At 47.3% G+C, this 27,442-nt stretch overlaps 2 protein-coding genes across 5 annotated transcripts in view; one reads left to right on the top strand and one right to left on the bottom strand.

Annotated features, from left to right (window-relative positions):
* The window catches only part of elmo3 (engulfment and cell motility 3), a 25,716-nt gene extending 2,863 nt beyond the window's left edge, over nt 1-22,853 (top strand). Inside the window, exons 2-21 of one of the 3 annotated variants that reach the window (XM_087842795.1) lie at nt 1,285-1,393; nt 4,577-4,617; nt 4,705-4,777; nt 5,988-6,038; nt 6,272-6,441; nt 6,604-6,703; nt 6,780-6,931; nt 7,259-7,337; nt 8,160-8,210; nt 8,298-8,420; nt 8,713-8,835; nt 8,924-9,028; nt 9,146-9,254; nt 9,330-9,466; nt 13,692-13,855; nt 20,517-20,629; nt 20,708-20,812; nt 21,279-21,358; nt 21,669-21,749; nt 21,837-22,853. In XM_087842795.1, coding sequence (XP_087698921.1) covers nt 1,316-1,393; nt 4,577-4,617; nt 4,705-4,777; nt 5,988-6,038; nt 6,272-6,441; nt 6,604-6,703; nt 6,780-6,931; nt 7,259-7,337; nt 8,160-8,210; nt 8,298-8,420; nt 8,713-8,835; nt 8,924-9,028; nt 9,146-9,254; nt 9,330-9,466; nt 13,692-13,855; nt 20,517-20,629; nt 20,708-20,812; nt 21,279-21,358; nt 21,669-21,749; nt 21,837-22,049 — 2,148 coding nt within the window. In that variant the 5' untranslated portion in view covers nt 1,285-1,315 and the 3' untranslated portion in view covers nt 22,050-22,853. Of the gene's footprint in view, nt 1-1,281; nt 1,394-4,576; nt 4,618-4,704; nt 4,778-5,987; nt 6,039-6,271; nt 6,442-6,603; nt 6,704-6,779; nt 6,932-7,258; nt 7,338-8,159; nt 8,211-8,297; nt 8,421-8,712; nt 8,836-8,923; nt 9,029-9,145; nt 9,255-9,329; nt 9,467-13,691; nt 13,856-20,516; nt 20,630-20,707; nt 20,813-21,278; nt 21,516-21,668; nt 21,750-21,836 lie in introns of those variants that run through there. The other 2 variants (XM_087842794.1, XR_015719214.1) reach the window with 2 other exon arrangements.
* On the bottom strand, nt 22,242-27,442 carry fbxl9 (F-box and leucine rich repeat protein 9). 2 transcript variants are annotated; one of them, XM_087842797.1, is made up of 12 exons: nt 27,359-27,442; nt 27,141-27,263; nt 26,853-26,954; nt 26,639-26,773; nt 25,725-25,904; nt 25,335-25,640; nt 25,048-25,264; nt 24,627-24,784; nt 24,341-24,556; nt 24,056-24,268; nt 23,767-23,984; nt 22,242-23,680 (listed from the first exon to the last, which is right to left on the bottom strand). In XM_087842797.1, exons 2-12 carry the CDS (start codon nt 27,204-27,206, stop codon nt 23,512-23,514), a joined length of 1,980 nt encoding a protein of 659 aa, XP_087698923.1. In that variant the 5' UTR covers nt 27,207-27,263; nt 27,359-27,442; the 3' UTR covers nt 22,242-23,511. The 2 variants fall into 2 exon arrangements, with proteins under 2 accessions (XP_087698923.1, XP_087698922.1); XM_087842796.1 differs by having other exon boundaries at nt 27,141-27,424.

Here is a 27,442-nt window from a genome sequence, read left to right as displayed (position 1 = left end):
GAGCGCCACCATCCTCTCTGTATTTATCATCACAACATCGTTATCCTGCTATTAGTGGTGTCTTATTGTAACTTACGACGCCAGTCAGTGTCGACCTGATGATGTGCTCACTGGGAAAAAGGAAACTTTGTGCCAAGTTTCACTATTACAGCGCTTTGACTGATGTACTCGTCATTTTTCTATTGAAATGTTGGATTTTGACACCCAGACCTGAAGTTAAGTTCAGTTTCCACTTGCAGGCTGATGAGGAAACTGGTGTAGTCAAAGCTGTGCTATATGACACAATTTATGTAGTTGTTTGGTTAGTTCTTTGCAGCCGAAGCAGTAACCACAGCAAGTAGCCTACACGGCTCAGTTTCACATTCTTCATTAAGCAGCTTGGACGGCTTAAAAACCGCAGGTACTCAGTTATTGTTAATAAAACCGTAGCGTGACAGGTTGGCCTTTGAATTCGATCAGTCAGACGCTGAGTAGACCTCAGTTTCTATAAATCTCTATTAAGATTAATACTTTATTTTCAAAGGGAAGTTGACCTTTGGCACCACATCCAACGTACCCAAACAGGTTTAGCCCTTCAGACTTCTCCTTCCATCTAGTCCATGTGAATTACCCCCAAACAAAGATGGATGTTTGACAGGTGACATCCAGGTATCGGCTGGATTCTTATCGTCACTTAAAACGGCCTTTTTTATCAGACAGTGCCTCAGGGAGGCGAGGAGGCCTCGAAGCATGCGGCTGTGAACTGTGAGCTTTCTTTTTGAGGCTGAAAGTAACAGGATGCAAAAACCATCCAAGAGATCGAGCGCAGGCTGGGCTGTTAATCACACCAAGCCAGTACAGAAGACTCAACATCAGACTGTGTGTGTTGTCCATGTGTGGAGAGGCTGAGGAGGAGGACGAGGAAGGGTTTGAAGCTTCTTTATCCTCTGGGAAAAGTCTCAGAGCCGAGGAGGAAGTGAGAAGAACGATGGAAGGACTGGAGCTGCCTGTACGGGCAGGTCACCTGTTTCAGCTTCACTCAGCTCTCCATAAATAAACGGTGAAAGAGGAACCGCCGCGTTCTGCAGCTTCATGTTGAAAACGTTGTTGGATCAACACGAGGAAGCCATGAGATTCACAGACTGTCAGCTTTCACTCGTTTTCCACCTTTCTGTTGTCGAAATGACGGAGACTCGTTTTTTGTGCAAACTCGAGTCCATTTTGGTCACATGGTTCTTAAATGGGACACAATGTATTTCATATAAATGCCACAGGTGCCCAATATCTCTGTTTTCTCGTTAGCAGCTGAATAGCGGTGTAACCACGAGGGGCCGTCATGCCGCAGCAGAAGGACATCGTGAAGATAGCCATCCAGATGCCTGGGGCCTACCCCCAGCTCATACAACTGGACCAGGTAATGCACACTTTTAACTGATAACGTCCGTCACGCTCTGGTTGGTTAAAATAACGCCGTCTGTCACGCTGAGTGTCTGATGTGCTTTAAACCACAGGGGGACTTTGTTTCCCTCCACGGAGCATCTTACCTCATTTACGTGTCTTGGTAGAGTTGAAAGCCGTTTTCACACGTGCACCGCAGCCCTACGATCGTGCAAACGTCTGATGCAGCAACATTAAACTTTCTTTAATGCGTGTGATCTGACTGTTTCTGTGTGAGAAAGTCGGCTCGTAGTGAAGCCGTCGCTCTCTCGATGCTACGTGTGAAAAGGGACGACTTAGAAGAGTTTCCTGATCTTATATTTCTGACATTTTGGGAGTTTTTGTGTAAGAAAAGATGAGATTGTGCAGGAATGATGGCGCGTGAGGACCTGGCAGAGCTGTGACCCTCAGCTCACATTTTACACTGTTTGTTGCACCGTCAGCATCCTGGTGAATATAAAGCTGCTCGGTGGAATCAAACAGGGGAACCTTAACCACTTTGTTCTGCAGCCATTGTGAACACATTTTATCAGAGAGTTGGTCAAAATGCAAAGGCTCTGATTGAACTCCAGGTTGTGACATGTTTCAGTCAGGTTGCATCAGGTAACGTGGTCGATTAATTCAGGTTGGTTTTAGTCCAGCAGAGCTGAGACTTTCTGGCACATTCACAGCAGCACTGATGAGTCACAGGACGAAAGGCTGCAGCCAACGTCAGACCACAGAGACGTGCATTCATCTGAACAGTGTTGGGCATTTTCTTGCTGGGGGGGAATAAAAAGGTGTCGCCATATTGGCCCGTGTGTCTATGAAGGCTCCGCCCACTCCTGCTCGTGTCAGTTCAACAACAGAGAGAGAGAGAGGGGGGGAGAGGGAGAGAGGGAGAGGTGAGTTAATCATGACTCTAGAAACTGAAAGACACTAATAATATTGGCACTTTTAGGTGTGTGTGTGTGTGTGTCGATGGTGATGATCCCCCACTTCCTCACCGCTGTGGTTTGAAACAGCTGCTGTAACATGAAATGTTTAAATTAGCTGTCAGAATAACACTTTAGCTCCCGACTGTAAACGCGATGTCAGACTAACAGTTAAACTCAAATGTTCTCACTTCCCGCTGCACCTACATGAACTACATGCAGTGTTGGGGAGTAACGGAGTACATGTACCGCCGTGACGTATTTAAAATACAAAATATGAGTAACTGTATTCCGTTACAGTTACCGTTTAAAAAGGTGGTATTTAGAATACAGTTACTTTGTTGAAATAAATGGATTACACGGCGGTACTTCCCTGTTTCATATTGTGGCGGGTCAGGACTGTTTGGGTTTTGTTCTGTTGTTCCAGGCAGCGTTACAGTTACCATGGTTACAGGGTGACGCTCTCTCTCTGCGTGTTTCCTGGGTGAGAGAGGCCTTTTTGTTGTTGTTGTGCTAAGCTAACAGGCAGAATGCTACAGGTATAGCTCTAAAGAATGTAGCATCATGGGCAGTGTAGTCCGTGCTGCAGGGAGAATGGACTGCCATACCCGTTATGTGTCTGTGAGCGAGGGAGGGAGAAAAAGGAAAAGTACGAGCTGTCATCGAGCAGAAACGGGAGCTGGAAGCATGTAAATATAATAATAACCACTGCAGCCAAGAAGAGAGCCTGACGAGCCCAGCTGTAAGTAAGCTATTAAGACTCGACTGTACACCGTGTTCGTGTTTTCCTCTGAAACAATAAGTTCTGTTGGAGCAGCCTTTCAACGCCTCTCTCTGTCTCTGCTAGCAAAGTTGACCCAGACAACAAAGTAAAGCTAGTTTTCAGCTACAAGCCGACATGAACCCGACGTATTAGCCAGAGGTCCCTTTACTACGGTTCGGAGCCGCGGACCTTCAGTAACAGTAATAAATCACAGCAATAGTACATTCATGTAGTTGTAAACAGCATGATAATATATTAAGTAATCCAAAGTATTCAGAATACGTTACTCTCATTGAGTAACGTAACGGAATACGTTACAGAATACATTTTGGGGCATGTAATCTGTAATCTGTAATGGAATACATTTTAAAAGTAACCTTCCCAACACTGACTACATGAAAGCACATATTGATATAATATCACAGAAGCCACGCCCCTTTCACACTTTCTCCCTGCGTGTGTTAAAATGACGCACTCTGCCTTCACTTCAAATTTCCACAGTGATGCACTGATGTGAGTTTTCAGCTTCCTCTCAGTCGCTCTTGTTGGCGACTCACATGACCGGACTCTGCGGTCTGTCTCGTGCCCTGGGAGTGACTGTTTCACGTGAACATGTTGTTATTAATACAGTTGTTACTCGTTCTGGGGTTTTGTGTTGATATGAGCCATAAAAGTGTGAAAGCTTTGTTACTAAAGTAAAAAGTGTTTCTGTGCACACGTCTTTCCCCTCCAGCTTGCACTATGTGTGATTGTGGAGAAGTTTTCCATATGTTTCCCAGAAACTTGGGGGAAGTTGTTTCCTTGCGCAAGACAGTGAAGTGTAGTGAACAGCAGGGCTGTGAGGAGTTGCACACTAGCGTCGGCTTAAACAGGTTCCCAGTCAGCGCCTTTCACCCACTAACAGAACAGCTGATAATCTCATCGGGATTATTCTTGGAGGAAGCGTCACAATAAGTTATTGAGGAGTGTTACTTTGGGTCTTTCTTGACACAATAGTTTCGTTTTAAATCGCGACCAATTCTACCTCGTCAGGAAAACTTCCCATTGGCCCGAACGTTTCCAGCAGACGCATCTGATTCGTTGACCCTCTTTGCTGCCACTAATGACAGACCGTCCACTGGGTTGACCACAGAACCTGAAGACATTTTGACAGGGTAACCACAGGGCTGACCGCTAATAGCAGGATAGCTGAGAGGCAGACATGGAAGTAGTCTGGCTTTTATTTCCGTAAGAGGACTCTGGGCACCGAGGGCAACATTGTTCACAAAGTGTCGGCGAGCTGTAGGATTCCCTCTGCCCAGCAAACAAGGCTTCCAGCCAGCGGGAATAGTTGTGGAACCGCGATCCCATAAGAGCATGTCATTACTGAAGCATGGATTCGGCTCCCTGACAGAGAAACATGGTAGTTGTGCAGCAGGTGTGTGGCTTTATGCTGCGTCTGCATGCATGTGTGACTAAGTGCTGTTTTGTTGTGTCTCTGCAGAAAAAACCTCTGTCTGCTGTGATCAAGGAGGTGTGCGACGGGTAAGTCTGATGGAGGGTGGAGGTCGTTTTGACATCATCGTGCTTCATTGGTCACACTGAAGTGTGTGTGTGTGTGTGTGTGTGTAGGTGGAATCTCCCCGGGTCCGACAACTACGCCCTGCAGTATGCTGACGGAGTGCAGATGTACATCACCGAATCGGTCAGTCGGCAACAGTCAACATAACGTCTGTCGTTGGCTCAGGTTTCTGCAAAAACGTCGAGTACCAGACCCTCAGCCTTCCAGATGTTTCCATGGTTACGAGATAAGCATCTATCTCTGCCACTAGATCAGTGAATCACTACTTTGTCAGCGCTTCGCCTGCGTTTACGAGCGTCTCCTGGAGCTCAGTCATCAAAGACGAGCGTGAAACAGGAAAAACAGAAGCTACAGCGAGAAGCAGCTTCACTCAGATTCCTCTTGAAAGCTGCTGAAGCTTCCCTGCTCTCTGAGATAAGACAGGAAAGATGCAGACGAGGCTTCTGCAGCTCCTGTACAGTTAGTGTAGGGATGGTGAGCTTCGGTTCTTTGCAGCGATCACGCAGTTAAACACAGATGTTTCAGTTTAACCTCTTAAGCCCCAAGCCTACCTGATCTCCTGCCTTTTGCCCCCGTATCAGGGGGCGTTGGGGCTTAAGAGGTTAAGGTCGGCTTCTTGACGAGTCGGTGGAACACTTATTTGAGGCAGTCTAATAATGGTGCTGATTGTTTCCTGCCTTTAGTGGCAGTCTGACTTCAGAATGTGCGTGTTAATATTATCAGCAGTGAGGTGGTCGGTGGTTTTCTCTGAGCTCTGTTTCTCCGACCACCAAAAACCGCTAACGTGCTGGGTTCATCCTGTCTGCACAGGCAGACTCACAAAACACAGACTTGATTGCAAAGATTTGACTTTGTGCTTAATAAATGTTAAGAAGAAGAACAGCAGAAGCTCTTGGTTGTGACATTTATGCAAAGCTGCACGGCTCGTTTGTAAGTGGCATGAAGAGCAGCGACTGAGATGCTTTATTGGAGATGAGGAGTAAATGTGGGCTGAAATATTTTGTCACGTCTGTGTTCACGTGCATCCAGTCTTATATGTTCTGCTCTAGATTTAAAAGCCAAACAGGGTCGTGGTGCAAACAGCAGCCGAGCCTCAGACGGCCTGCTAACCCGCTTTAACCTCGGTCTGTTTGGGCTTTGGTAAATAAACAGTACAAATGCAGGATGAGTCATTCTTTGATAATGTGAGGAATGAACTTCTTGAGCTTCTGCGCCTGGACGTGCCGTCCTCTGATAGACACAAAAACTGCAACAAAATGTGTGCGCGGATTATTTTTGGTGTTCTTCTTAAACCTTTTCTCCGTGTCTGCATGCCTGCTTGTTTGTGTCGCAGAATCGTCTGGACATCAAGAACGGCTGCATTCTGCGTCTGACCAAAGCACCGGTGAGTCTGCAGCCTTTTCACACCCTTCTCCCTCTGAGTGACGCAGCGAGAGGCTACATGCTGCTACGTGCTGACAAACTACGACTCCAGAAGTCTAAACTGTCGCATCAGAGCTCCATGGATGATTTTTCTGAGCCGGTGTGTTTCTGTGTGTGTTTCTCTGTGTGTGTTTCTCTGTGTGTGTTTCTCTGTGTGTGTTTCTCTGTCTGTTTCGTTGGCGTGGGTGAACTCAGGGCCGCTGCGCGGAGGATTTGTTCAAGGGTATCCAGAACTCAGACGCAGGCGTGCGCTGCGATTCGCTGAAGGAACTTGCGAGCGTTTCAACAGACGTGACCTTTGCTCAGGAGTTCATCAGCCGAGACGGACACCTCTTATTGGTCAAGATTGTAGAAGACTCTAATGAGTTAGTATCCTCGTCAGAGATCACCGACTGATTCATTGAAGTGATGGTAGCAGCAACACGATTGGCTGAGTTCTCAGCAATGCAACACGTTACTGTTACTGACTTTAAAGCACCGACTCTGACCGTGTGAATGTCTCACGCTCTTTTTACTGTGTCATTCAGGAGTAATGTGATCATGACGCACACGCTGACGGGCTTCATGGAGCTGATGGATCACGGGATCGTTTCGTGGGAGAACCTCTCCTCTGTCTTCATCAAAAAGGTCTCCGCTGCTCTCCGCACGCCTCTCGCGTGTTTTTTCCGAGTTTGATTTTCTGAAGCTCACGTTTCTCCCTCAGATCGCCGGCTTTGTGAACGCCAAGTCGACCGACGCCTCGATACAGCAGGTGTGCTTGGACATCCTGGAGAGCATGGTGCTCAGCAGCCACAGCCTTTTCCTGCATGTCAAACAGGAAATCACCATGGAGCGGCTCATTGCTCACCTTCAGGTGTAAGTAGTTCATCACGCAACAAGTCACTCGCTTGGTGTCTGTTGCATCTTAAAGTTCAAAATCATTAATCTGCATCATTTGCTTTCACTTAATCTGGCACATAAATATAGTGTCGTGTGAAACGCGTCAGAGTAACGGCGCTGTATTGAGGTGACAGTAAGTCACAGCATTGTTTCTGTAACAGGAAGTTTTAAATATGTAAACTGTCCAGTTTTTACTGCAGTGTAGTGATATGAGAACTGAAATCTGTTAAAGGAGCATGCACGCATTTCCATGTAGCTGCAAAGCTGTAAACATAATGTTTGTGTGTCTCTGACCTTTTTCAGGACAAATCAGCAGATACAAACCAAAGCCATGGCCTTACTCATGGCCCTGCTGCAAACAGCCGGAGACTCGGACCGAAAGGTGCCTCTGCTGCTTTTCAACCCTTTCATGCACTTCCTCTTTTCCACACTAGTAAAACTTCAAAGCATGCAGATGATCAGGTGTTTTAGTTTGGCTCGGTGTCTGCCTCCAGGCAGCACCGTGCATACTCTTCATCATCAGTAACCTTAAAAGATTCAGGTGCTTCTTCACTGACACTCATAAATGTGTCCTAGTGACAGCTTTTAAGGATCAAAAACATTTAAACTTGATGCTTTGTGTGAATATATTACCTTATGAATGTGTGGGCTGAAAGTATGTGTCAGTGTAGCTGATGTAGGCGTCCCTCAGGTAAAAGGTGGCTGTAGCAGAACAGACTGCACCAGGAGCCTGCACTTGTTCCTGGAATAATTTCATTCTCTTTGTTTTTATCTCATAATCTGAGAAGACTGTAGTTGCACATGTGCCTCGGGGTGAAGGACAGTTGTTGTTCATGCGTGTCAGAATCCCACAGGCACTGCTGCAAACGTCTGCAGACAGTCGAGTCTTTCTGCCCCTCTGCTCCTCTCTCCATGTGCACAAACGGTTCCTTCATTCGGCTCTTTTCTCTCAGGCTCTCTTTGTTACTTCCTCACTTTTACATCAGGTCAACAAACCCGCCCTTCTTATCAGCAAAATAGTTGCGAACAAAAACGCGGTTGAGTCAGAGATGCACGTACCAGCAAGCAGCGATTTCGTCACAGAGGTCAAAGTCCCTCAGGCTGAGCCTCCTGCCTTACGCTGCCTGTCGACTCTATATCGCCACCCGGTGGTAGAAGCAGGTCTCTGCAGTCCAGTGACACACACGCTCTTCTTGTTTTACAGGATATGTTTGATTTCCTGACTAAGAAGAGTGTCCGTCAGTACATATATAAGGTAAATTATCTTCACGATCACGTTTCACAAATTCTTTTAATAATGATGAAATATAAAATGTATTCATGTCAAACGTGTCTCTGGCAGAATATAATCCACAGTTCTGGTTCAGTCCAAGACGAGATGGCCCACTACCTCTATGTCCTACAGTCAGTTACCTTGAATCTCCAGGAGCCCCGCATGAGGACGCCTCTGGACTGTTGCAGCCAGGTGAGCTGCAACACAGCGGGTCGGGATTCAGGGAGCTCGGAAAGAAAAGCGTTTCATCCGAGAAGCTTCTTCAGGTGTGAGAGTAAGGCCCGAGTCCAGACGCTTTTCTTTCCGAGCTCCTTAGACTACGACGACCTTCACAGACATGTTAAAGCCACGTTTGCACATTTATGTTTTTACATTTATAATCCTGAAATCTTATGAATAAAGTACCCTTTCTAATGTTCTGTCGTGCTCAGAAACACGTAAAGTTTCTAACAGTCCACTGTGTGTCCGCCTGTTTCCACCTCAGGAACAAAGAGACATCCTTCACGGTCTGAGGCAGGCAGCGTTCGAGACGGAAAGCGAGAACAGTCTGAGTCACGAACGCCGGCGTTCGCTCTGTGCTAAAGAGTTCAGGAAACTGGGCTTTTCTGTAAGCGTGAGATCGTACACGGTAACTGTTTGTCTGGCAGCTTTTCTGTCGTTTATTTGTGAAACATTGTTGTCTTCCTCCCTTTCAGAATAATAGTAACCCCGGTCAGGACTTGTCACGAACGCCTCCTGGTCTCTTAGCTTTGGACACCATGTATTACTTTGCCGCGCGTTATCCCGATGCCTACAGCAGGGTGAGCAGGACTTATCTGCAGTTTAGTTAGACATAGAAAACTTCTGTCTGAAGATGACAGGGTGCATGTAAGCGGCTGCGTTTGTTACATTCAGCTTAGTTTCTGCTCTGTCTTCAGTTCGTCTTGGAGAACAGCAGTCGAGAGGACAAACACGAGTGTCCCTTTGCCAGGAGCAGCATCCAGCTCACGCTCATCCTGTGTGAAATCCTTCGGATCGGAGAGCCACGTCAGTCTGATCTCTTACGCGCTGCGATCTCTGCTTGTTCTTGTTCAAGCTCTAATTTATTGTGTCTGTTCACAGCCTCGGAGACGGGATCCGACTACCACCCCATCTTCTTCAGTCAGGACCGGCTGATGGAGGAGCTTTTCTGCGTCTGCATTCAGCTGCTCAACAAGACCTGGAAAGAGATGAGAGCCACACAGGAAGACTTTGACAAGGTACAGCAGCAGAGGCGCTCGCTTTGCTAGAAGGAACTCCGTCCTTATACACCACGCAGTCCTCACATAGACGGGAGTTTGCTTTCTTCATCTAGAACGGCCTAACTGGTCGTTGGCTGTGGCAGTGTGAACCGGTGACGTGGGGCAAGTCAGATCCAAACCGTCCATGGCCACATGTGGGATGTTTGCTAAATGCAGTGACAGTCAGTCTCACTTTCCCACGGAGTACTTGGAGTCATTTGCGGTACACCCAACCACAAAAACGCTTCCATAAATCAGAAAACAATGAGTGGAATCGAGCCGGTGACCAAACTGAAGTGAACGGTGGCTTTTTGTAAATTCTTCTATGTGACGTTCGTCGTTTTACACAATAGCACCAAACACAGCTCTTCATGTTATATATGTTAGATGCGTGTGTGTGGTCGGGAACAAAACACTTTATTATATTCATAGCACAGAGTCATACATGCATATGAAACTGTGGTTCAGTGTCCAACCCGAGGATGCTTCATCGTGCAGACCGGAGGAGTCAGAGGGAACCGCTGGAAGTTCAAGGGTAGTACAAGGTGTCATCAAAAAGGTCAAGAATCAAAAAATGTTACCTTATTTAAATCTAGTCAGGCAGACAGAGGTCAGTAGTCCCCCCCCCCTCGCGGGTATTTGTGCAAGCTATGCTGGATCTCTTCTGGTGAGCTTTTGTTCAGGAAGTAGAACAAATCTGGTGAATAGACTGTTCCACAGTTAATCCCATTTCTGCTGAACAATACAAATCAGCTGCACTCTGATTTCAACTCCCGTTTATTTATACAGCAACAGTCTCCTCAAGGCGCTTTGCATCGTAGACCAGCGGCCCCCAACCTGACGGTTTAATGTCAGACAATATTTTCACAGACCGACAAACCCAACAGTCATATGACCCCTATGAGCAGCACTTTGGCGACAGTGGGAAGGAAAAACTCCCTTTTAACAGGAAGAAACCTCCGACAGAACCAGGCTCAGGGAGGGGCGGGGCCATCTGCTGTGATTGGTTGGTGAGAGAAGAAAAACAGGATAAAGACATGCTGTGGAAAAATGCTAATTCAGAGGGCGGGAAGCCAACACTTCTTCATCGCCCCTCAGTTGATGTTTCGTATTCGAATCGCTGCAGAAAATTGTGGTCATAGCTGGAGATGATTGAGGCCAGTGTGCAGCAGAACAAATTACAGTAAAATGTAATTTAAGGTCAGTGGAGAAGCTGCAGAGTGCAGGTGGTCAGAACTGGACTTCCAGGGAATGATCTGGGAATAGCTGCACTTTAATCCCTGTGGTCATGTGGGTGACCTTGCATGGGTTGAATGGGAGACCTTGAATCCATTAAGGCCCATTGGTGGACTGTTTTGATCACACCTCACAGGGTGTTTCCACTCAGTCATCTTAATGAACTGCGACACAAGTAAATAAAAATGCTGATATAGTAAAAATGAAGCACAGAGAGACTGAAATGTAAAAGCAGAATGCTTTAAATTAAATTTAAATTGTACATCTGTCTAAGTTTGTATTTTGACCTGCCCCCACACGCACAGTTAGCTTTGTGGTTTAAGCCGAGCTGTCAGCAGAGCGCTCTCATCTTTGATCTTTCATCTCAACAATCCTTCATCCAGACAGTGCTCATAAAACCCTGTGACCTTTTGACCTCTCCGGTGCACGCCAGTGTCCTGTGTGCCAGACCAGCAGACTGGTCTTTTGTTCCTGCTCGTGTCCAACCTCCCAGGGTGCTTTGAGGCAAGGACAAAGCAGCATTAGGTGGACAAAGAGAACCGCGGCGAACGGCAGAAACGGAGGGAGAAGGAAACGAGGAAAACAAAGCGCCCAGGGCATCGGCAGTAATGACAACAGAGGGGAACGTAAAACTGGAAACGATGTGAGAGGGAGAGAAGGAAAAGGTTCGACAGGGAGAAGCAAAGAAGAAGAAAAGCCGAGGCCGTGACGGCGCATGTGATATCGCTTATTTAGGTTTTAGTTGCACGTGCACCTCCAACATTAAGAAATCTCCTCGGTCCACTTACAAACACATTTGTGTAGCTGTGTTATGATCTGAACAGCCGTCCTCCGCTAACACACATACGCACACTTAGCGTCCGTGAGCACGCTGCCAAACAGAGGCAGCTGCCGTTGCTCCTATTGGCCCGCTGAGCTAAACGACAGAGGGGCCGGACCCGGCTGGGCGTGTGCATGTGAGCAGCAGTGTGTCTGTTTACCAAACACTCAAAGGCCTCTGCTGTCATAGGTGATCTCTCCATCTCACTTTGACTCCCCGTCGCGTTTCTGCGACTGACCGAGGGTCAAAATTGAAGCCGTGGTTTTAAAATAATCGTCTGTTGAGGAGGAAGAATGGAGGTAAGATAGTTTTTAACTAACTGGTGCACACAGAGGCCAATATTAAGTTTAAAAGTGATTCATACATCAAAGGCTAAAAGGTTTTTCGTTTGTTTTTAATGTGTGACAATAGAAGCTGTTAATAAATCGTTACAATGTGTCGATTAGATTTATTGTTGTTACACATGTATAAATACACGGCTGTGAAATGCAGTTTGTATCTAATCAGAAGTGCAATAGGAGCAGATTACATCCAGATAAGGGCAGAATAGAAGGTGCAAATGAGTACAGATGTGTACAGATGAGTGGTAAACAGTTGTACAGTGGTGGGAGCGCAGACAGTGTCATGTGATTGCTGCTGGACGATGAGTTTATTTTGGCTCTGAGGACGTGAGCAGGGAGCCGCGCTGTGAAACTGTAGACGCTTGTTTCGTGTTCAGTCTGGATTTCACAGCGTTTCCACTGCTGCGGGACAAAAACGGCTTCGCTGTTGTCTGCAGTCATGAACACTTTGGTCACGCTTCACATTCTTCGAGGACGTTTGTGAGACCGAGCGATTGCTCTGAGAATGAGTCGAGGCTTCTCACTTTAGACGCTGATTGTTTGCAGTCAATCAAATTGGGCGTGAACAGGAATGATCTAGGTCAGCTGTGTATATGTGTGGGTGAGGGGGCAGCAGCAGCAGCAGCAGCGCAGAGTTGGCTCGGTCTTTTCACACTATTGATTTTTATATAGATTTTCCACTTTTTACGACTGAGGCAACCATAGATTTAACACGTATGTCACTGCGCTGAGGGTCACCTCCCGTCTGTGTGAGCGTCACTGTAGAAACACACTGAAGCACGGAGCTTCAGAAAACGCTGGGCGATTCAGTTTGACCACCATCTCAATAAAAACAAAAATAAAGTAAAAATTGAACTAAAGAAACACTTTACAGGTAACGATAGAAACCAGTCAGTCTGTCATCGAGCAGCACGAACCGTTTCCCGCACAAAGACGACGACCTTACCAGTGTTGACGCCTCCAGTATGTTTCAATACAGACCATTAAAGCAGCTGCTGGGTGGAGACCACCCTCACTAACTCCTGATGCATGAACGAACCGAGAGCTCGAGGGGGTTTGATCCTAACCTCAACCCCCTGAGCCCCCCACGGACCGACAGGTGAGCTGTGGACAATAAGAGACGGGACAAGAACAAACTATTCTTTACCTTTAACATCCAGCAGCTTAATAGAAGAACGTGAAAGAATTTGAGGAGCAGTTTTTGTGTCGAGGGTGCGCGAGACTCGAGCTCGGGAATACTGCTCACGCTGTCCCTGTTACTCACATCCTGCTCATTAAAGCAGCTCATAAAGAACGTGTTGCAATAACAGCGATTCTATCAAATATTCTTAGAAACACTGAAAACATTCAGCTTCTGCAAAAATAAATTCTTTGTTGTCCTCGTTTAACCGCAGTTTCTCGTGTTTATATCAGATTTAAGCTGCGAGTCGAGCGTTCCCAAATATTTACAAGTATCCACAATTTGGAGTCTGTGTATGATTCTGGCCTTCGGTTTACCGCCATCTTTCCTGTAACCAGTGATTAACTCTTTAGTCTTAGTCACATTAAGGTCAAGGAAGTTATGATGGCACCGTTTGACAAATGCACGCAAGGCCATCATGTGAGCGCGTGCGTGGAGAGGATATCCACTGATGACTGAGCGGCTCTGAGTCTTCTTTTGCCCACATGAAGGAATAATGTTCAACCATTGTGCACAAACGTGTTAAATAGGCAGGCTGACATGCCCTGGTTATGTCAAAGCCAAGCTGTGAAACACCAATCACACCAACAGCATGTAACCCGTCTGTGCTCCCATATCTGTCCTCAGGTGATGCAGGTGGTGAGGGAGCAGATCACCAGGACTCTGTCGAGTAAGCCGACCTCCTTGGAGCTCTTCAAGAACAAAGTTAACGCTCTCAACTACAGCGAGATCCTCAAACTGCGGCAGACGGAACGACTGCACCAGGAAGAGACTCTGGCTCCACCTGTGCTGTGAGCATCAGCAGGTTTACATGCTGCGTACCGGTCTGTGTGCACCAACTGTCCTATAGTCTGTATACGCAGATGTTTGTCTATGTGTAGGCAGGAGCCAGGTCTACTGGTTATAGATGAGTGTGTTGTACAGTCATGTCGAGTAGGCACACATGGTAAATCCATCTGTGCATTTTCTTCTCTGGACTGCAGGCGACCCGAGGCCCACCGCGGTGTGATAAATGGATAGGTTGTTTAAAAGCTACCAGCATTCATCGCATCAGATGATCGCCCACTGCTTCCCAGATTGACTTCTTGCCTTTTACAGTTGAAGTCATTTACTTTCTGCATGTCAGAGAAATGTCGAGGTCTGCAGTTCCCGCCGTCCGTACTGATTCAGTCATGCAAAGATCAGATTTGTAACACAAGCTTGAAATAAACAAGCTCAGGTTCAGTGTGTTTGTGATCCACACACAGTTCGGCTGAGCGTCCCCTGTGTTGACCCCACATTCTGGAAACGATTCAATAAAAATGGAGTTTGTGGTTTGTTAAACTGTCCGATCAGCTGTTCTACTGACTCCAAATAGTTTCCACCCCTATGGAACAACCAGCAGGTCATACTGGTGTTTGTTATGTAGCTGTTTGTCACTAAACACTCAGTGTAACAGAGTTCTGCTGCTTGATTTTTGATTGGATTTGAATTAGGGCTGCCACAAACGATTATTTTGATAGTCGACTAGTCACCGATTAATTTTGCGATTAGTCGACTAATCAGATCATCATCCATTGGATGTAAAACTACAGCTTATTGCACCAGCAGCATCTGCTCTTATATAACTACCATTAGCTTACAGCTTTAAGTGTTTAAGGTATGTGCTAACTAAAAATAAAGACAAGATGATAGTTTATTAAATTTTAATGAAATTTGCAGATTGTTTCGGTGAAGTTTAATAAACTCCTTGCTATCTAAAATATAACAGGACACCGGAGTAAATTCTCGAGCATCTCACACTTCTGATAATCAGCTGTCTGCTTGACGTTTATTCAGCTGTGTAAAAACTATAACTTTAATCTCAGCCAAACCGATTTACTCAGTGTAGCACTCTCGTGTGATGCGACGAGCCAATAATCACTCTCGATGTTAGTCCGCTGTGAAACTTTAATGCGTACTCCAGCACACGACAAAAAACACAGACCGCACCGGAAGAACAAACTCCCCCCACCAATACTATTCCGGTTGGATTAGTCCCCCACAGTTATGGCAGGTCTGCACAAACAAATATTGCTTGGTGATCATTTAACCAATGATCTACATCTTCCCCATTTAGCTTGTAGCACCTAACAAAACTAATTCACTCACAAGTTTCTAAACAGCGCTTCTTAACATAACTTTAACTTAACAATGTTTTTTGCTCGGAGTAACCCCACACCTTAACATAACAGCAATTATGAAAAATGCAAATAGCCAGCAAGCATCATATTTCAACATACTGACAACAAACTGATTACACCTAAGGCTTCCTAGTGTTTTCCATTTACATGTATCTTGGGTTGGGTCTGCAGATGCGACCTGCACGTGTAGTGTATGGTGTCTGGTTCACAGTGTTCTGGCCGGGCATCTGCACAGCAGGTTGGGGCTGAGGAGGGGATGTGTTTTGTGAATCTTCGTTTGAGCGTGTGTGTGATTGCGGTGTGAGTGTGGAACTGTCCATTGTAGAATGGTTAGTGTCCTGGCACTCAGGGTCATAGTCATGGAGTGGTGGCGGCGGCGGTTCTGCCACTGGGAGGATGTGGCGGCGATTCCTCCTGTAGGTTCTTCCATCGACCTGAATGATGTAGGATCGTGGCTCCTTGCTCTTCCTTTCCACAATTCCCAGCTTGTCGTAGCCTTTCTCTGTCTGCACGCGGACCACTTGTCCTTCTTGCAACGGCTGTAGCGTGCGACTGGACTTATCATAGTGACGCTTCAGTTTGAGTCTTTTGTCACGAAGTCGGTCACAGATCTGTCCTGTGTCTTTTGCAATGGGTGCCAACAGCTTGCTGCACACAGGAATGCCCGCGCGTGTCTGACGAGACATGAGGCGTTCAGCAGGGGAGCCTAGTTGTGTGTCACGGGGAATGTTTCTAAGGTTTAGGAGATCAAGAAACACGTCGGTTCCATCTCGGTGAGATTTTTCCATGAGCTGTTTTGCGCTGCGCTCTCTCAGCAAGACCGTTTGACTGTGGAAAGTCTGGGCTGCTGGTTGAATGGGTGAAGTCCCACTGTTTTGCGAAATCAATAAACTGTTGACTAGTGTATTGTCTGCCATTGTCAGTGAGGAGCGTGTGCGGTGTGCCATGAACTGAAAAATGTCTCTTTAGCTTGGAGATGACCGCTGCTGTGGTCAAGTCACGGAGAAGGTCAATCTCAATCCATCCTGAATAGGAATCTACAAGGACCTGGTATTGTTTTCCATGCCAGGTAAAAATGTCAGCAGCCACCGTTGACCATGGGAGGTCTGGAACAGGGTGCAGTTGTAGCGGTTCTCTCTGCTGATGTGTCTTAGTGCTGTTACACACAGTGCAAGAGAGCAGCTCTTCTGCAATGTCTTTTGACATTGCTGGCCAAAAAATGACACTCCTAGCTCTGCGCTTGGTTGCTTCGGTACCTGGATGGCCTTTGTGTACGATGTTGATGTACTCTTTGTGCAGGGACTGGGGAATGACAGTTTTGTGGCTTTTCATGATGATCCCATCCTCCATGCTGAGCTCATCTCTATATGGAAAAAACGGAGCTAGAGCGGGCTGTACTTGGCTCTCTCTGCTGGGCCATCCTCGCTGAATGACCGTGCTGAGCGCTTGTAGCACATCATCTTGTGCTGTGTGCTGTCTTAGCTCCTCCAGGTGAGCAGTGGAGATGTAGCTCACTGTCATCACTTCATAATCAGTGTGTTCAACCGGGCAGCGTGACAGCGGGGCGAGCGGGGCTCTTGAAAGGGTGTCGGCTAGATACATGTATTTCCCCTTTTTGTAGACCAGACTGATGTCGTAACTCTGTAGTCGCAGTAACATCCTCTGGAGCCGGCGGCATGGATTGGCTTTTTCATTATGGTCACCAGGGGCTGGTGGTCGGTTTCAATGATTGTTGCTTTGCCATAGACATAATCTTTGAACTTCGTGCAGGCAAACACCACGGCGAGGAGCTCCTTCTATATTTGAGCATATCGCGTCTCTGTGTCAGTGAGAGCACGCGAGGCGAAGGCTACTGGTCTGCCATTTTGCAAACACGCGGCACCCAGCCCATAGCATGATGCATCACATGTCAGTGTGACTGGCTCCTTGACATTGTAATACGCCAATACTGGCGGGCTGGAGAGGCATGATTTGAGGTGGTCGAAAGCCTCCTGGTGCTGTGGGAACCAGCACCACACAGTCTCCTTGTGGGTTAATTTCCTTAGGGGTGCTGCAATCTCGCTAAGGTTTGGTATGTATTTCCCAAGGTAATTAACCATACCGAGGAAGCGCTGTAGCGACGTGACATCCGTGGGCACCGGCATTGCTCCTATTGCTGTGGTTTTGGAGGGGTCTGCTTTTAGACCGTCTCTTGTGAAGATGTGGCCCACATATGACACTTGATCTAGGCGAAATTTGTACTTGTCAGGGTTTAGCCTGAGTTTGATCTCTCGAGCACGTGTCAGCACTTTCTTCAGGTTGGCATCATGTTCGGCCACTCCGTGTCCTCCGATGATGATGTCATCCACGATGACAGAGCACGGGTAACCGGCAAACAGCTGTTCCATGGAGCGCTGGAACACCTCACTGGCTGAGTTGATACCAAAGGGCATCCGCAGAAACCTGTATCGCCCAAATGGGGTGCTGAATGTGGTCAGCATTGAGGATTTCTCGTCGAGCCGTATTTGCCAGAAGGAGTTTTTTGCATCTAGCACTGAGAACACTGTCGCTCCTGACATCTGTGCTGCCACTTCCTCAACGCTGCGCATTGGGTGATGGGGTCTTTTCAGTGCTGTGTTGAGGTCTTTTGGATTTATGCACAGTCTGATCTCATGCTTGTCTTTCTTGTGTGCTGCCACCATTGAGGACACCCAGTCAGTAGGCTCGGTGACTGGTGTTATAACGCCGATGCGTTGCATGCGTTCAAGTTCAGCTTTGACTCTTTCTTGCATCGCGACGGGGATGCGGTGAGCTGGACGGACCACAGGCTGTACATCAGGGTCTAGCATCATTGAGTATGTGACTGGAAGTTCCCCCAGTTCATCACTGAACAGGTCATGGTATTGTGTGAATATGTGGGAGCTGAAATCTGTGCTGCTTTCTGTGCTGATCTGGTGGACCTCAGGGCTCATTTTCACAATGCCCATTTCCATGCATGCTCGAAATCCTAGCAGCGGTTGCACTTCTCTATCCACCACAAAGAAAGGCAACGTGTGACACTGCTTCTTTAAGCAACAAGGGAGTGTAACAGTTCCAGTGGTCTGAATTCTCGTGCCTCCATAGGCAACAAGGCTCACAGGATTCTCTTGTTTGACAGTCTGTCTTCCGCCATTCACTGTTTCGAAAGTCTTGAGTGACATGACATTGCATTTTGCTCCTGTATCTACTTTCATCTCAGTGGGCACGCCATTTATGTTTATTGTGACAAATCCCTCATCTTTTTTATTAGCTTTAGCGTGGATGCAGTCAATCTGTCTGTCAAGCTCTACACCATCCACGTAAAACGTTTCATCCTGAAGTGGTGGCTCACTCACTGTTAATTCGTTCACAAGCCGCCTTGCAGTCTGTCTGTTAGGGTGGGCTCTGTGATGGCTGCGTGGTTTAGACTTGCAGCAACTTTTGTAGTGATTCAGTTTTTTACAGTTGTGACACTGTTGTCCAAATGCTGGACACTTGTCTCGCTTGGCCGCATGGCTGCCTCCACAATTGGAGCATTTGGTGACAGTCTGTGGGAATGAAAGGGGCTTAGGCTTGTGCTTGCTGTTCAGAATGGGCTTTACTGCGTCGACACTGGTAGCTTGTGTTGCTAGTGTCTTGCTGTTTTTTTCAGTCATTTCGTGTATTCGACACACCGAGATAGCTTTAGCAAGTGTCAGCTCGCTGTCTCTTAGCAGAGCCTTTCTCAACGTGTCGCTAATGACGCCACAGACGATACGATCACTGAGCATCTCGTCAGTGAGGTCCCCAAAGTGACAACATTTAGCCTTGATCTTTAAATCACTGATGAATGATTCAAGTGTCTCACCTGGCTTCTGATTTCTGGTGTGGAATCTATATCTTTCCATCGTCCTGTTGTGTTGAGGATTGCAGATTTCTCGAAATTTTGCCTTCAAACATTCTGGATCCTCTCTGGACTCGGCAGCAGTGAGTATCTCTCCATCTGCACCAGCTGCGCGAACGGCAGGAGCATAAACGAATGAGCGTTCTCGTTCAATGGCGTCTGGTCCAGCAATATTTAGGAGAATGTAAGCCCTAGTCTTTGCCGGTTTGTCAGAGTGAGCAGCGGCGATGAAAATATCATATTCCCGTTCAAAAACACGCCAATTCTCGGCAATGTTCTCATCAAAAACCAGAGGGTCAGGTCTGCGAAATCCGTCCGCCATGATGGGGCGACGACTTTTCCCTTTCTTTTTTCTTTAGCGGCTAATCCAACACAGCGCACAAAGCAGTGCGGTACCCCGAAAGGGATATAAACATACGCGCTGGCGTGACGTCCGTACCGTCTTCTGACACCATGTAGCACTCTCGTGTGATGCGACGAGCCAATAATCACTCTCAATGTTAGTCCGCTGTGAAACTTTAATGCGTACTCCAGCACACGACAAAAAACACAGACCGCACCGGAAGAACAAACTCCCCCCACCAATACTATTCCGGTTGGATTAGTCCCCCACAGTTATGGCAGGTCTGCACAAACAAATATTGCTTGGTGATCATTTAACCAATGATCTACACTCAGGAACAAATAAAATACTAAAAAAAGCCAAACAATAACATTTTTAAGTTATCTAAGTGACTTATATATCATGTTTAACCTGAGTAGAGAAAGACGGCGGTGGGTTTGAAAACGATTAGCGGGAGTCCGGTGTTCTCACGGCTCTAGTTAGCCTAGCCCCCGGCTAGCTATCGAGCTAGTGGCTAACAGACGTCTCCGAAAACGTCGGAGCGCTTTTGAAAATATGTGGTGTCTTGATAAACTGAGCAGATATTTGAGGTTTACACAGCTACATTCTCGCCTGAAAATATGTTAAACGTTTATTTTGTGACCCAGAAAGAATAATAAGAATAATATTAAAACTAACTAGCTGCCGCCATTGTTGGAAACTGAGCTGGGCTGCGCTATGAATTCTGGGACAGCTTCTTCTTCTTCGGGGTTTAACGGCAGCTGGCATCCTTGTACATGCAGTGCTGCCATCTTCTGTTTCAGTCCGTTATTACACTCTTAAATCCTACTACTTATTCCTGCGTCTTTTGGGATCTTACAAAGCTTCAAACGACACGTCGACTATTAAATTAGTCGTCGACGATTTTGATAGTCGACGTAATCGTGACTAGTCGACTAATCGTGGCAGCCCTAATTTGAATAAATGTCATCTGGGCAATAGTGACGATTTATGTCTTAGAACAACGAGAAAACTGCTTGTGACGTTTTCAAAATAATTTTATAGCTCTTTGCTGCTTTTCTTTCCAGTGAACTCAAAGAGCGGCTGAAGCCGGAGCTGCTCGAGTTGATCCGGCAGCAGAGACTCAACAGGCTGTGTCAGGGCACGATGTTCAGGAAGATCAGCAGCCGCCGCAGACAGGGTGAGAGCGCTCACAGGCTCGCGTGCAGCAAACGGCAGACTGAGCGTGTCAGGCTAACCCGCGTCTTTGTCTCTTCAGATAAACTGTGGTACTGTCGCTTGTCGCCCAATCACAAAATGCTTCACTACGGTGATGTGGAGGAAGACACGGAGAATCCACCAATAGAAACACTGCAGGAGAAGAGTGAGTTCAGTTTTTCTACACCAAATGGCTCGAACCATATTCATGCTCAGGTTTATCCATTAAAATTAAATTGTGAGAAATTGTCATGTGTGGAATTCCAGTTTATTATGCTCATTGATTAATCTTAATAATCATCAAGCATCAGTGCCCAACAAACCCTGATACAAAGTGCAGAACAGTGCAGGTGTGTTGAGCAGTTTTATTTGCACAGCAACAGTCGCCTCAAGGCGCTTTATATTGTAAGGTAGACCCTACAGTAATACAGAGAAAAACCCAACAGTCTTTTTTTGGTGACAGTGGGAAGGAAAAACATCTTTTTAACAGGAAGAATCCTCAGGGAGGGGCGGGGCCACCTGCAGCTACCGCAGAAGAAGGAGCTAATGTGACTCCGACAGATAGTTTTTATTGACATTATTTTTGTCTGAAGTATATCAACCACATGTGTGTTTTGATGCTTCCTCTTCAGTTCCAGTCGCAGATATCAAAGGCTTGCTGACGGGTAAAGACTGTCCTCACATGAAGGAGAACAAAGGCAAACAGAATAAGGTCAGCTGTTTCACCTTCTCAGTACCACGGTGACCACCTCCCGCTGTAGGTGGTGTGGACAGTCAAGGGAGAAATATGGAGAGAAACTAAACATGACTTGTCCATCGATGGGCTCACTCAGGGTATCTGGGGTCACGCTGAGGCGTTCCCAGGCCAGGTGAGAGGTGTGGTCTCTCCAGCGTGAAGTCCTCACCAAGCACACTGGGACGTCTCTGCTGCTCTCGAGCTTCTTTCTGTTTAACAATAATTCTTGTTACTGGTAATGATTGATAATAAGCGTGGACGCTGTCTCACTGAGCTTTCTCTGTAGGAGGTCCTCGACCTGGCGTTCAGCATCACGTACGACGTAGAGGAGTACAGCCTGAACTTCATCGCCCCGTCCAGAACCGACGTGAGTCTAAACGCCGCTCCGTCACCTCCTTCAGTTTGTTTGTGAGATACAGAAACTAAATCTAACCAGCTTCCACTACGTCTTCAGTTCTGCCTGTGGACGGACGGACTGAGCGTGCTCCTCGGCCGGGAGATGAGCAGCGAATCGATGCGGAGTGAGCTGGAGATCCTCCTGTCTATGGAGATTAAGCTCCGCCTCCTAGATCTGGAGAACGTTCCCATACCCGACAACGCTCCGGTCGTTCCCAAACCTCCGAGCAACTTCAACTTCTGCTACGACTTCAGCCAGACGGAACAATGAGCGCGTGACTGTGTAAATATGTGTGTGTGAAACGAGACGTTTGTGTGGGCGGAGCTATGTGCACGCGCTCGTCATCGTAATCACAGATTTATAACTTTGACGCTTGAGTTTTCTTATTTTAAACATCCAAGTGAAACGAGTGACGCACGTCTGCACTGAAAGCTTCACACAGGTACTGAGCAAAATGTAATTCAATACTTTTTAATATAACCACTCAAGTAATGGTACTTTACACTTGTTTTACAATCATTTTATATTTTTGAATTCTCTAAATGTGTGTGAGGAAGACTCGCGTGGAAAGGCTTTTTTAAAGAGGGCATTAACTACAACACGGTACGTCATTTATTCTGCAGCACATCAAACACACACAGCAGGTGTTCAGTGTTACACAGGACGCAGCTTCATGCACCTGCAGCCACTCGTCTTCATATGGACCTCAGCAGCTCTGCAGCAGAGATGCATTAAATGATTTTTAATCGTTGTTGCAAACAGGCACATGTCCCTCTGTCACAATCACACGGTACATGCAGTGGATGACTTTTGGCTTTTTGGATCAAATTTCATTGTAACTTTAAAACTGATGCTTTTTGTCCATGGCGCTCAGTGGCGCCACCTGGAGGGGCTACCGGGGAACTGACAGCTTTCATTTTCAGTCTTTTCTGTAAGGGGGTTGATTTCAGCACAGCTGCTCCACACTGACACACTGACCTCTGTCCACGTTGAATCATGTGCTTTGATTTAATTCACATGAATAAAAACATTTGATTTATACAGCAAAAAAACAAACTTTGGTTTATTTATCAAAGACACCTTTGCACACTTTGGTCCATGATGAGTACAACAGCGTCCACAGTGGGCTGGAGTGGAAATGAAACTCGCTCGTTTTGGCATGATGCTCCCTTTCCAAGAACATCTGACACTCGATCATATTTAAAATCAACTTTTTTGAAAAGCAATTAGTGATTAAAACCCTGATTTACTTTGTTTTAATCTAAAAGAAGAAGTTGGGGAAACGTTTTCACTCCACAGCATCAAAGTGTCCCGTCCTACATCCTGCTTTTAACAACATGGAGCGTCGCTGGCATCGGTCTACAACAATCTCTATAATCAACATGTTCTACGTCTGTGACAGCAGTATTTCATTTAAAAGCACCTCAAAGAATTTAAATATAAAGATCAAGTTTTCCGAACAGTAAATACATGAAATACTGACGACTTTCTTCCTCCTGTGGTGCTTTGAAATCTTTAAAAATAACATTTAGTCCAAACTGGTGATTCCTACTCCACACAAAGGAGCAGACATTTACTCAAGAGATGACATAATGAGGTCCTGCTGTAAACTTTTAAAGTATTTTTTCCTCTCTTGCACAAAATATTGACATGTGCAGGCTGAGAGCAGACTACGGTCAGCAGGTTTTCTTCTTCACGTCCCAGCAGCCTCTCAGGATGTTCACTCAGCCCGTCAGAGGCTTAGGCTAAGATCAGCCCCACCTTTGAATTTGTAGTGGAGATTCTCCAGGAAGGGCAGCTGTGTCTGGAGGAAGTCCACCGCTGCTACGGAGATGTTGTTGCACCTGGAGATGTCGAGCGTCCTCAGACGTTTGCAGTGCTGCACCAGGAGGAGCAGGGATCTGCGGGGTTTGGAGAGCAAACAGCGTAAGAATTTGATGACTTTCCGATGAGCTGCAGCTACTTGCGAGGCGTGTGTGCTAATCACCTGTCGGTGATGTTGTTACAGCAGGAGAGGTAGAGATGTTGCAGTCTGGGGAGGTAGGGCGCCGCCTGCGCCACGCCGCGGTCGCTGATGCCTGGGCAGTGGCTGAGCACGAGACTAGTGAGGCTGCGGCAGTGACGCGCCGTCGACACAAAGCTGTCGTCTGTGATCTCCGGCAGCATGGAGAGAGACAGATGGTGCAGATCTGGGAAACGCATCACCTGAGAGACGAGAACTTTTCAAATATTTTGCATTGCAAACTGAAACCTCCCGCTGCCCGTCCTCCTCCTACCTGAGTGATGCTGCTGTCCGTCAGTTTGGAGCAGGCAGAGAGGTCCAGTTCCTGCAGCCTGCTGAGAGCTAGAAGAGAAGCTCCAGCCTGCTGTCTGAACTGCTCCAGGTCATTCGGAGTCACCAGCTTGGGTCGCTCCTCGAAAGGCAAGCGAGGAGGCTTGAAGAAGCCCATGTTGCCAAAAGTGCGGGTGAACCTGGGCCCCTTGTCTCCCTGTTAGAGCGAATTATTATAACAAGCACACGTGCTCAGAGCAGAACATCGACACAAAGCTGTGATTCTCACCGTCTCCTCGTCAGGCTCGCATTTGGCTCTTTGCACCATTCCCAGCAGACCCCAGTCTGTCACTTCTTTACACCAGCCGAGCCGCAGCACCACCAGCTTCTGCAGGTAGGTGGCGACGGCGCACACAGACAGGTCCGTCACATTACTGCAGGAAGTCAGGTCGAGCTCGCAGAGAGTGTCCCCGAGCAGCCGGGCGAGAAAGAAAACTGCAGGATCCTAAAAGAAAGGCAGGAAGCTACGATTTTTCTGTTTTAAAGCGAATGAAGCGACGCGGACAATGACCGACCCTGATGTAGGTGCAGCTCCTGAGGTTGAGCGTCTCTAGCTGTCGTCTGGCAGCATCGGATCCCTTTAAGCCTTTCACCATCTCTGTGCCGTTGATGTGCAGACACTCGGACAGGTCCAGAGAGCGCAGGGAGGGCAGCAACAGCAGGTCCGACAGGCCTGTGGGTAACACGATGTTAATCACAGAGGCGGCGTGACGAGCTGCGAGCGTGAAACTAAGAGCCGAACATAATAAACTTGCAGTTCTATTCAAATAGGAAAATGCTGATTATTTCGTTTGTTTCCCCTTAAAGCTGCTGCTTTTAGTTTGTTCCATCATCGTGATTACGGTCACTCCAAAGAGAATATCAAATATAAAAATGATCACACTGGGTGACAGTTTTAGTTAAATACACAAGAACGTGCACGGGGGGGGGGGGGACCTTTTTCTGTGATCCTCCAGTCCTGCGACAGCGAGAGGTGCGTCAGTGACTTCAGACCTCGCGCTATGGCCTCCACAGACCTGCTGGTCAGCTCCGTGCAGCCGCTGATGTCCAGTTTGAGGAGGCTCGGCTGGTGCGTCACCAGAACTTCCACTGAGTAGTTGGTCAGCTCCTTACAGCCGTGCAGGATCAGCTCCTCTAAAAACAAACCCTGAACCTGCAACACAGAGCGACAGCTCTCAGTGGATGGATTCTTAGTGACGCTGAAACTTGTGCCGACATCCGACCTGTGCAACGGTGCGCAGCGACTCAGGGGTGATGGATGTTCTGCTGAGGTCCAGAGCTACGAGGGTGGATTTCTGCTCCATCAACAACCTCCTCAAGTTCCTAAGCGACAGCAGAGCTGAGGAGTCCTCGACGGCCCCCACCGGGCACCCTCGATACGGGTCAAACTCAAAAGCAATATGGCAGCCAGCCAGCGAGAGCCGACGGAGACGCGGCGTGCATCCGGTCAGCCGGTTGAAGGTGAGGTCAGACAGGTAGCGCAGGTCAGAAAGGTCCAGCTCTTCCAGACCGCACAGTGCAGACCGCACCTGGAAGCAGATTATGATTGCTCATTTTTATGACACCATAAAAAAATTTATTGTTCAGATTTCTTATTGCCCGTCTCCACCCACCTGCTGCCTGTGCTCCTCCCTGGAGAGGAACGCTCCAGACATGAAGAGGCTGTCCAGACCTCTGAGGTCCAACCTGCGGAGGGAGGAAAGCCGAGGCAGCAGGGCCAGCAGGGAAGCCTCTGTTATACTGCTTCCAGGCAGGGCCAGGCTCTCCAGCTTAGGGCCCAGGCAAAGGCCCACCTGAGGAGGAGGCAACACAAAACAGGAAGGTTAGCAAAGGTGCTGCAGCTGCTATTTCAGTCAGTGGGAAACAGGAGAGTGGGCTCACTGCTGCCCTGTTGGCCACGTCAGTCTTGGCAAAAAGCATTTTAATCTAAATGAGACTTTTATGTGAATTAACAAGAACAATTATAACATCTGCCATAAAAATGATTTTTATTATCACCTGAAGCTTAAAATCCACACGCTGCTCTGACACCAACACAGGTGGACTAAACTTGGTCCTTATCTCATCTTCGCGTGATAATCCAGCGTTCACACACACAGATGCACATGATTGTGATAAGCATGAATTATTAAGTAATGACCACAGCTGCTCTGAACTTTGGACCGTGGCGTTTATTTATGGCGTGTCACATGTTTATCCTTGTGACAGGAAATTAAAATAAAAAGGCTGTGACATATATAAATGTTAAAACAATGCTAGTGTTTTCTAAGATAACTAGAGTCCAGACAAATCCACTGTAAAAAAAAAAGAAAAAGTTTCCATTGCCCGAGGTGTGTGAACTATGTGAGCCTACCAGGAAGCTATGATTGCTTCTTTGTGGGTTTGTCATCACATGACGTCAGGAATAGAGTTTCACAGAAGCAGCAATGGATGCTGAGACATTTTATATTAAACACAACAACAAAAAACCACCTGGACCCCTAACATGTGTCAGACAGGAGCTGTTTAACTCGTCTGAGTACTGCACCTCCAGCAGCAGCGACCTGGAGATGCTGAAGCCGTCGAGCTGGCTGATTATCAGGCTGCAGCGGGGCTTTCGGCCCAGACCCCTGATGAGCTCCAGGGACGAGGCCGAAGCCGGGAAGCGGAAGGTGATGTTCCTCTGCAATTTGAAAAAACAAAGTTAAAATGTGCAGCCACTTTTCAATTCATCGTCTCTGTTGTGGTCTGGGGGGAATGACCTGAAAGCGGGGGTCCTGGCTGGCACTGTACCAGCTACGGCAGACCAGCGACGCTTCCTTCCTGTCTGAAGCGTGGAGAAAACTCAGGATGTAAACTACGACCTGCGGATTGAGACAGAAATGCTGGATTAGATTAAACATGCGCGAAGAGATCGATCCGAGCTAGGCTCACCTGAGAGCGCACTATTCGACAGGTACAGTAGGTCATGCGCAGTGGCTGACTGCCATTAGATACTGTTACTGTAGCTCACGTGCACTGGGTTTGTATTGGAGGAAAAATGCACTCACCTCCACGGGCAGCCCGGGAGTTTCCACTGCGTCCTCCTCATCGCTGTCTCCCATCGTCAGGACCATCTCCAGTGACTCAGCTAGCCAAACAGCAGCTATCGTGAACTAAGTTTAGCCTTTAAGCTAATGCGTCCACAGCACAGAGAAACGGTGTCGGTGAACTAATGATTACAGCTACAGGTTTCCTTTCATTACACGCTCATTAAAAGCTGCGTTACCTGCTGTCGTTCCCCTGAAAGCCCCGTTACGTTAGGCTCCGCGCACGCTCAGTCTCTTCAGGTGCGATCAGCTGACGGCAGAGG

This window comes from Neolamprologus brichardi, chromosome 7 (genome assembly GCF_056152115.1).
Source record: "Neolamprologus brichardi isolate AB-2024 chromosome 7, ASM5615211v1, whole genome shotgun sequence".
NCBI lineage: Eukaryota > Metazoa > Chordata > Actinopteri > Cichliformes > Cichlidae > Neolamprologus > Neolamprologus brichardi.
This window is presented reverse-complemented; position numbering and strand designations above follow the sequence as displayed.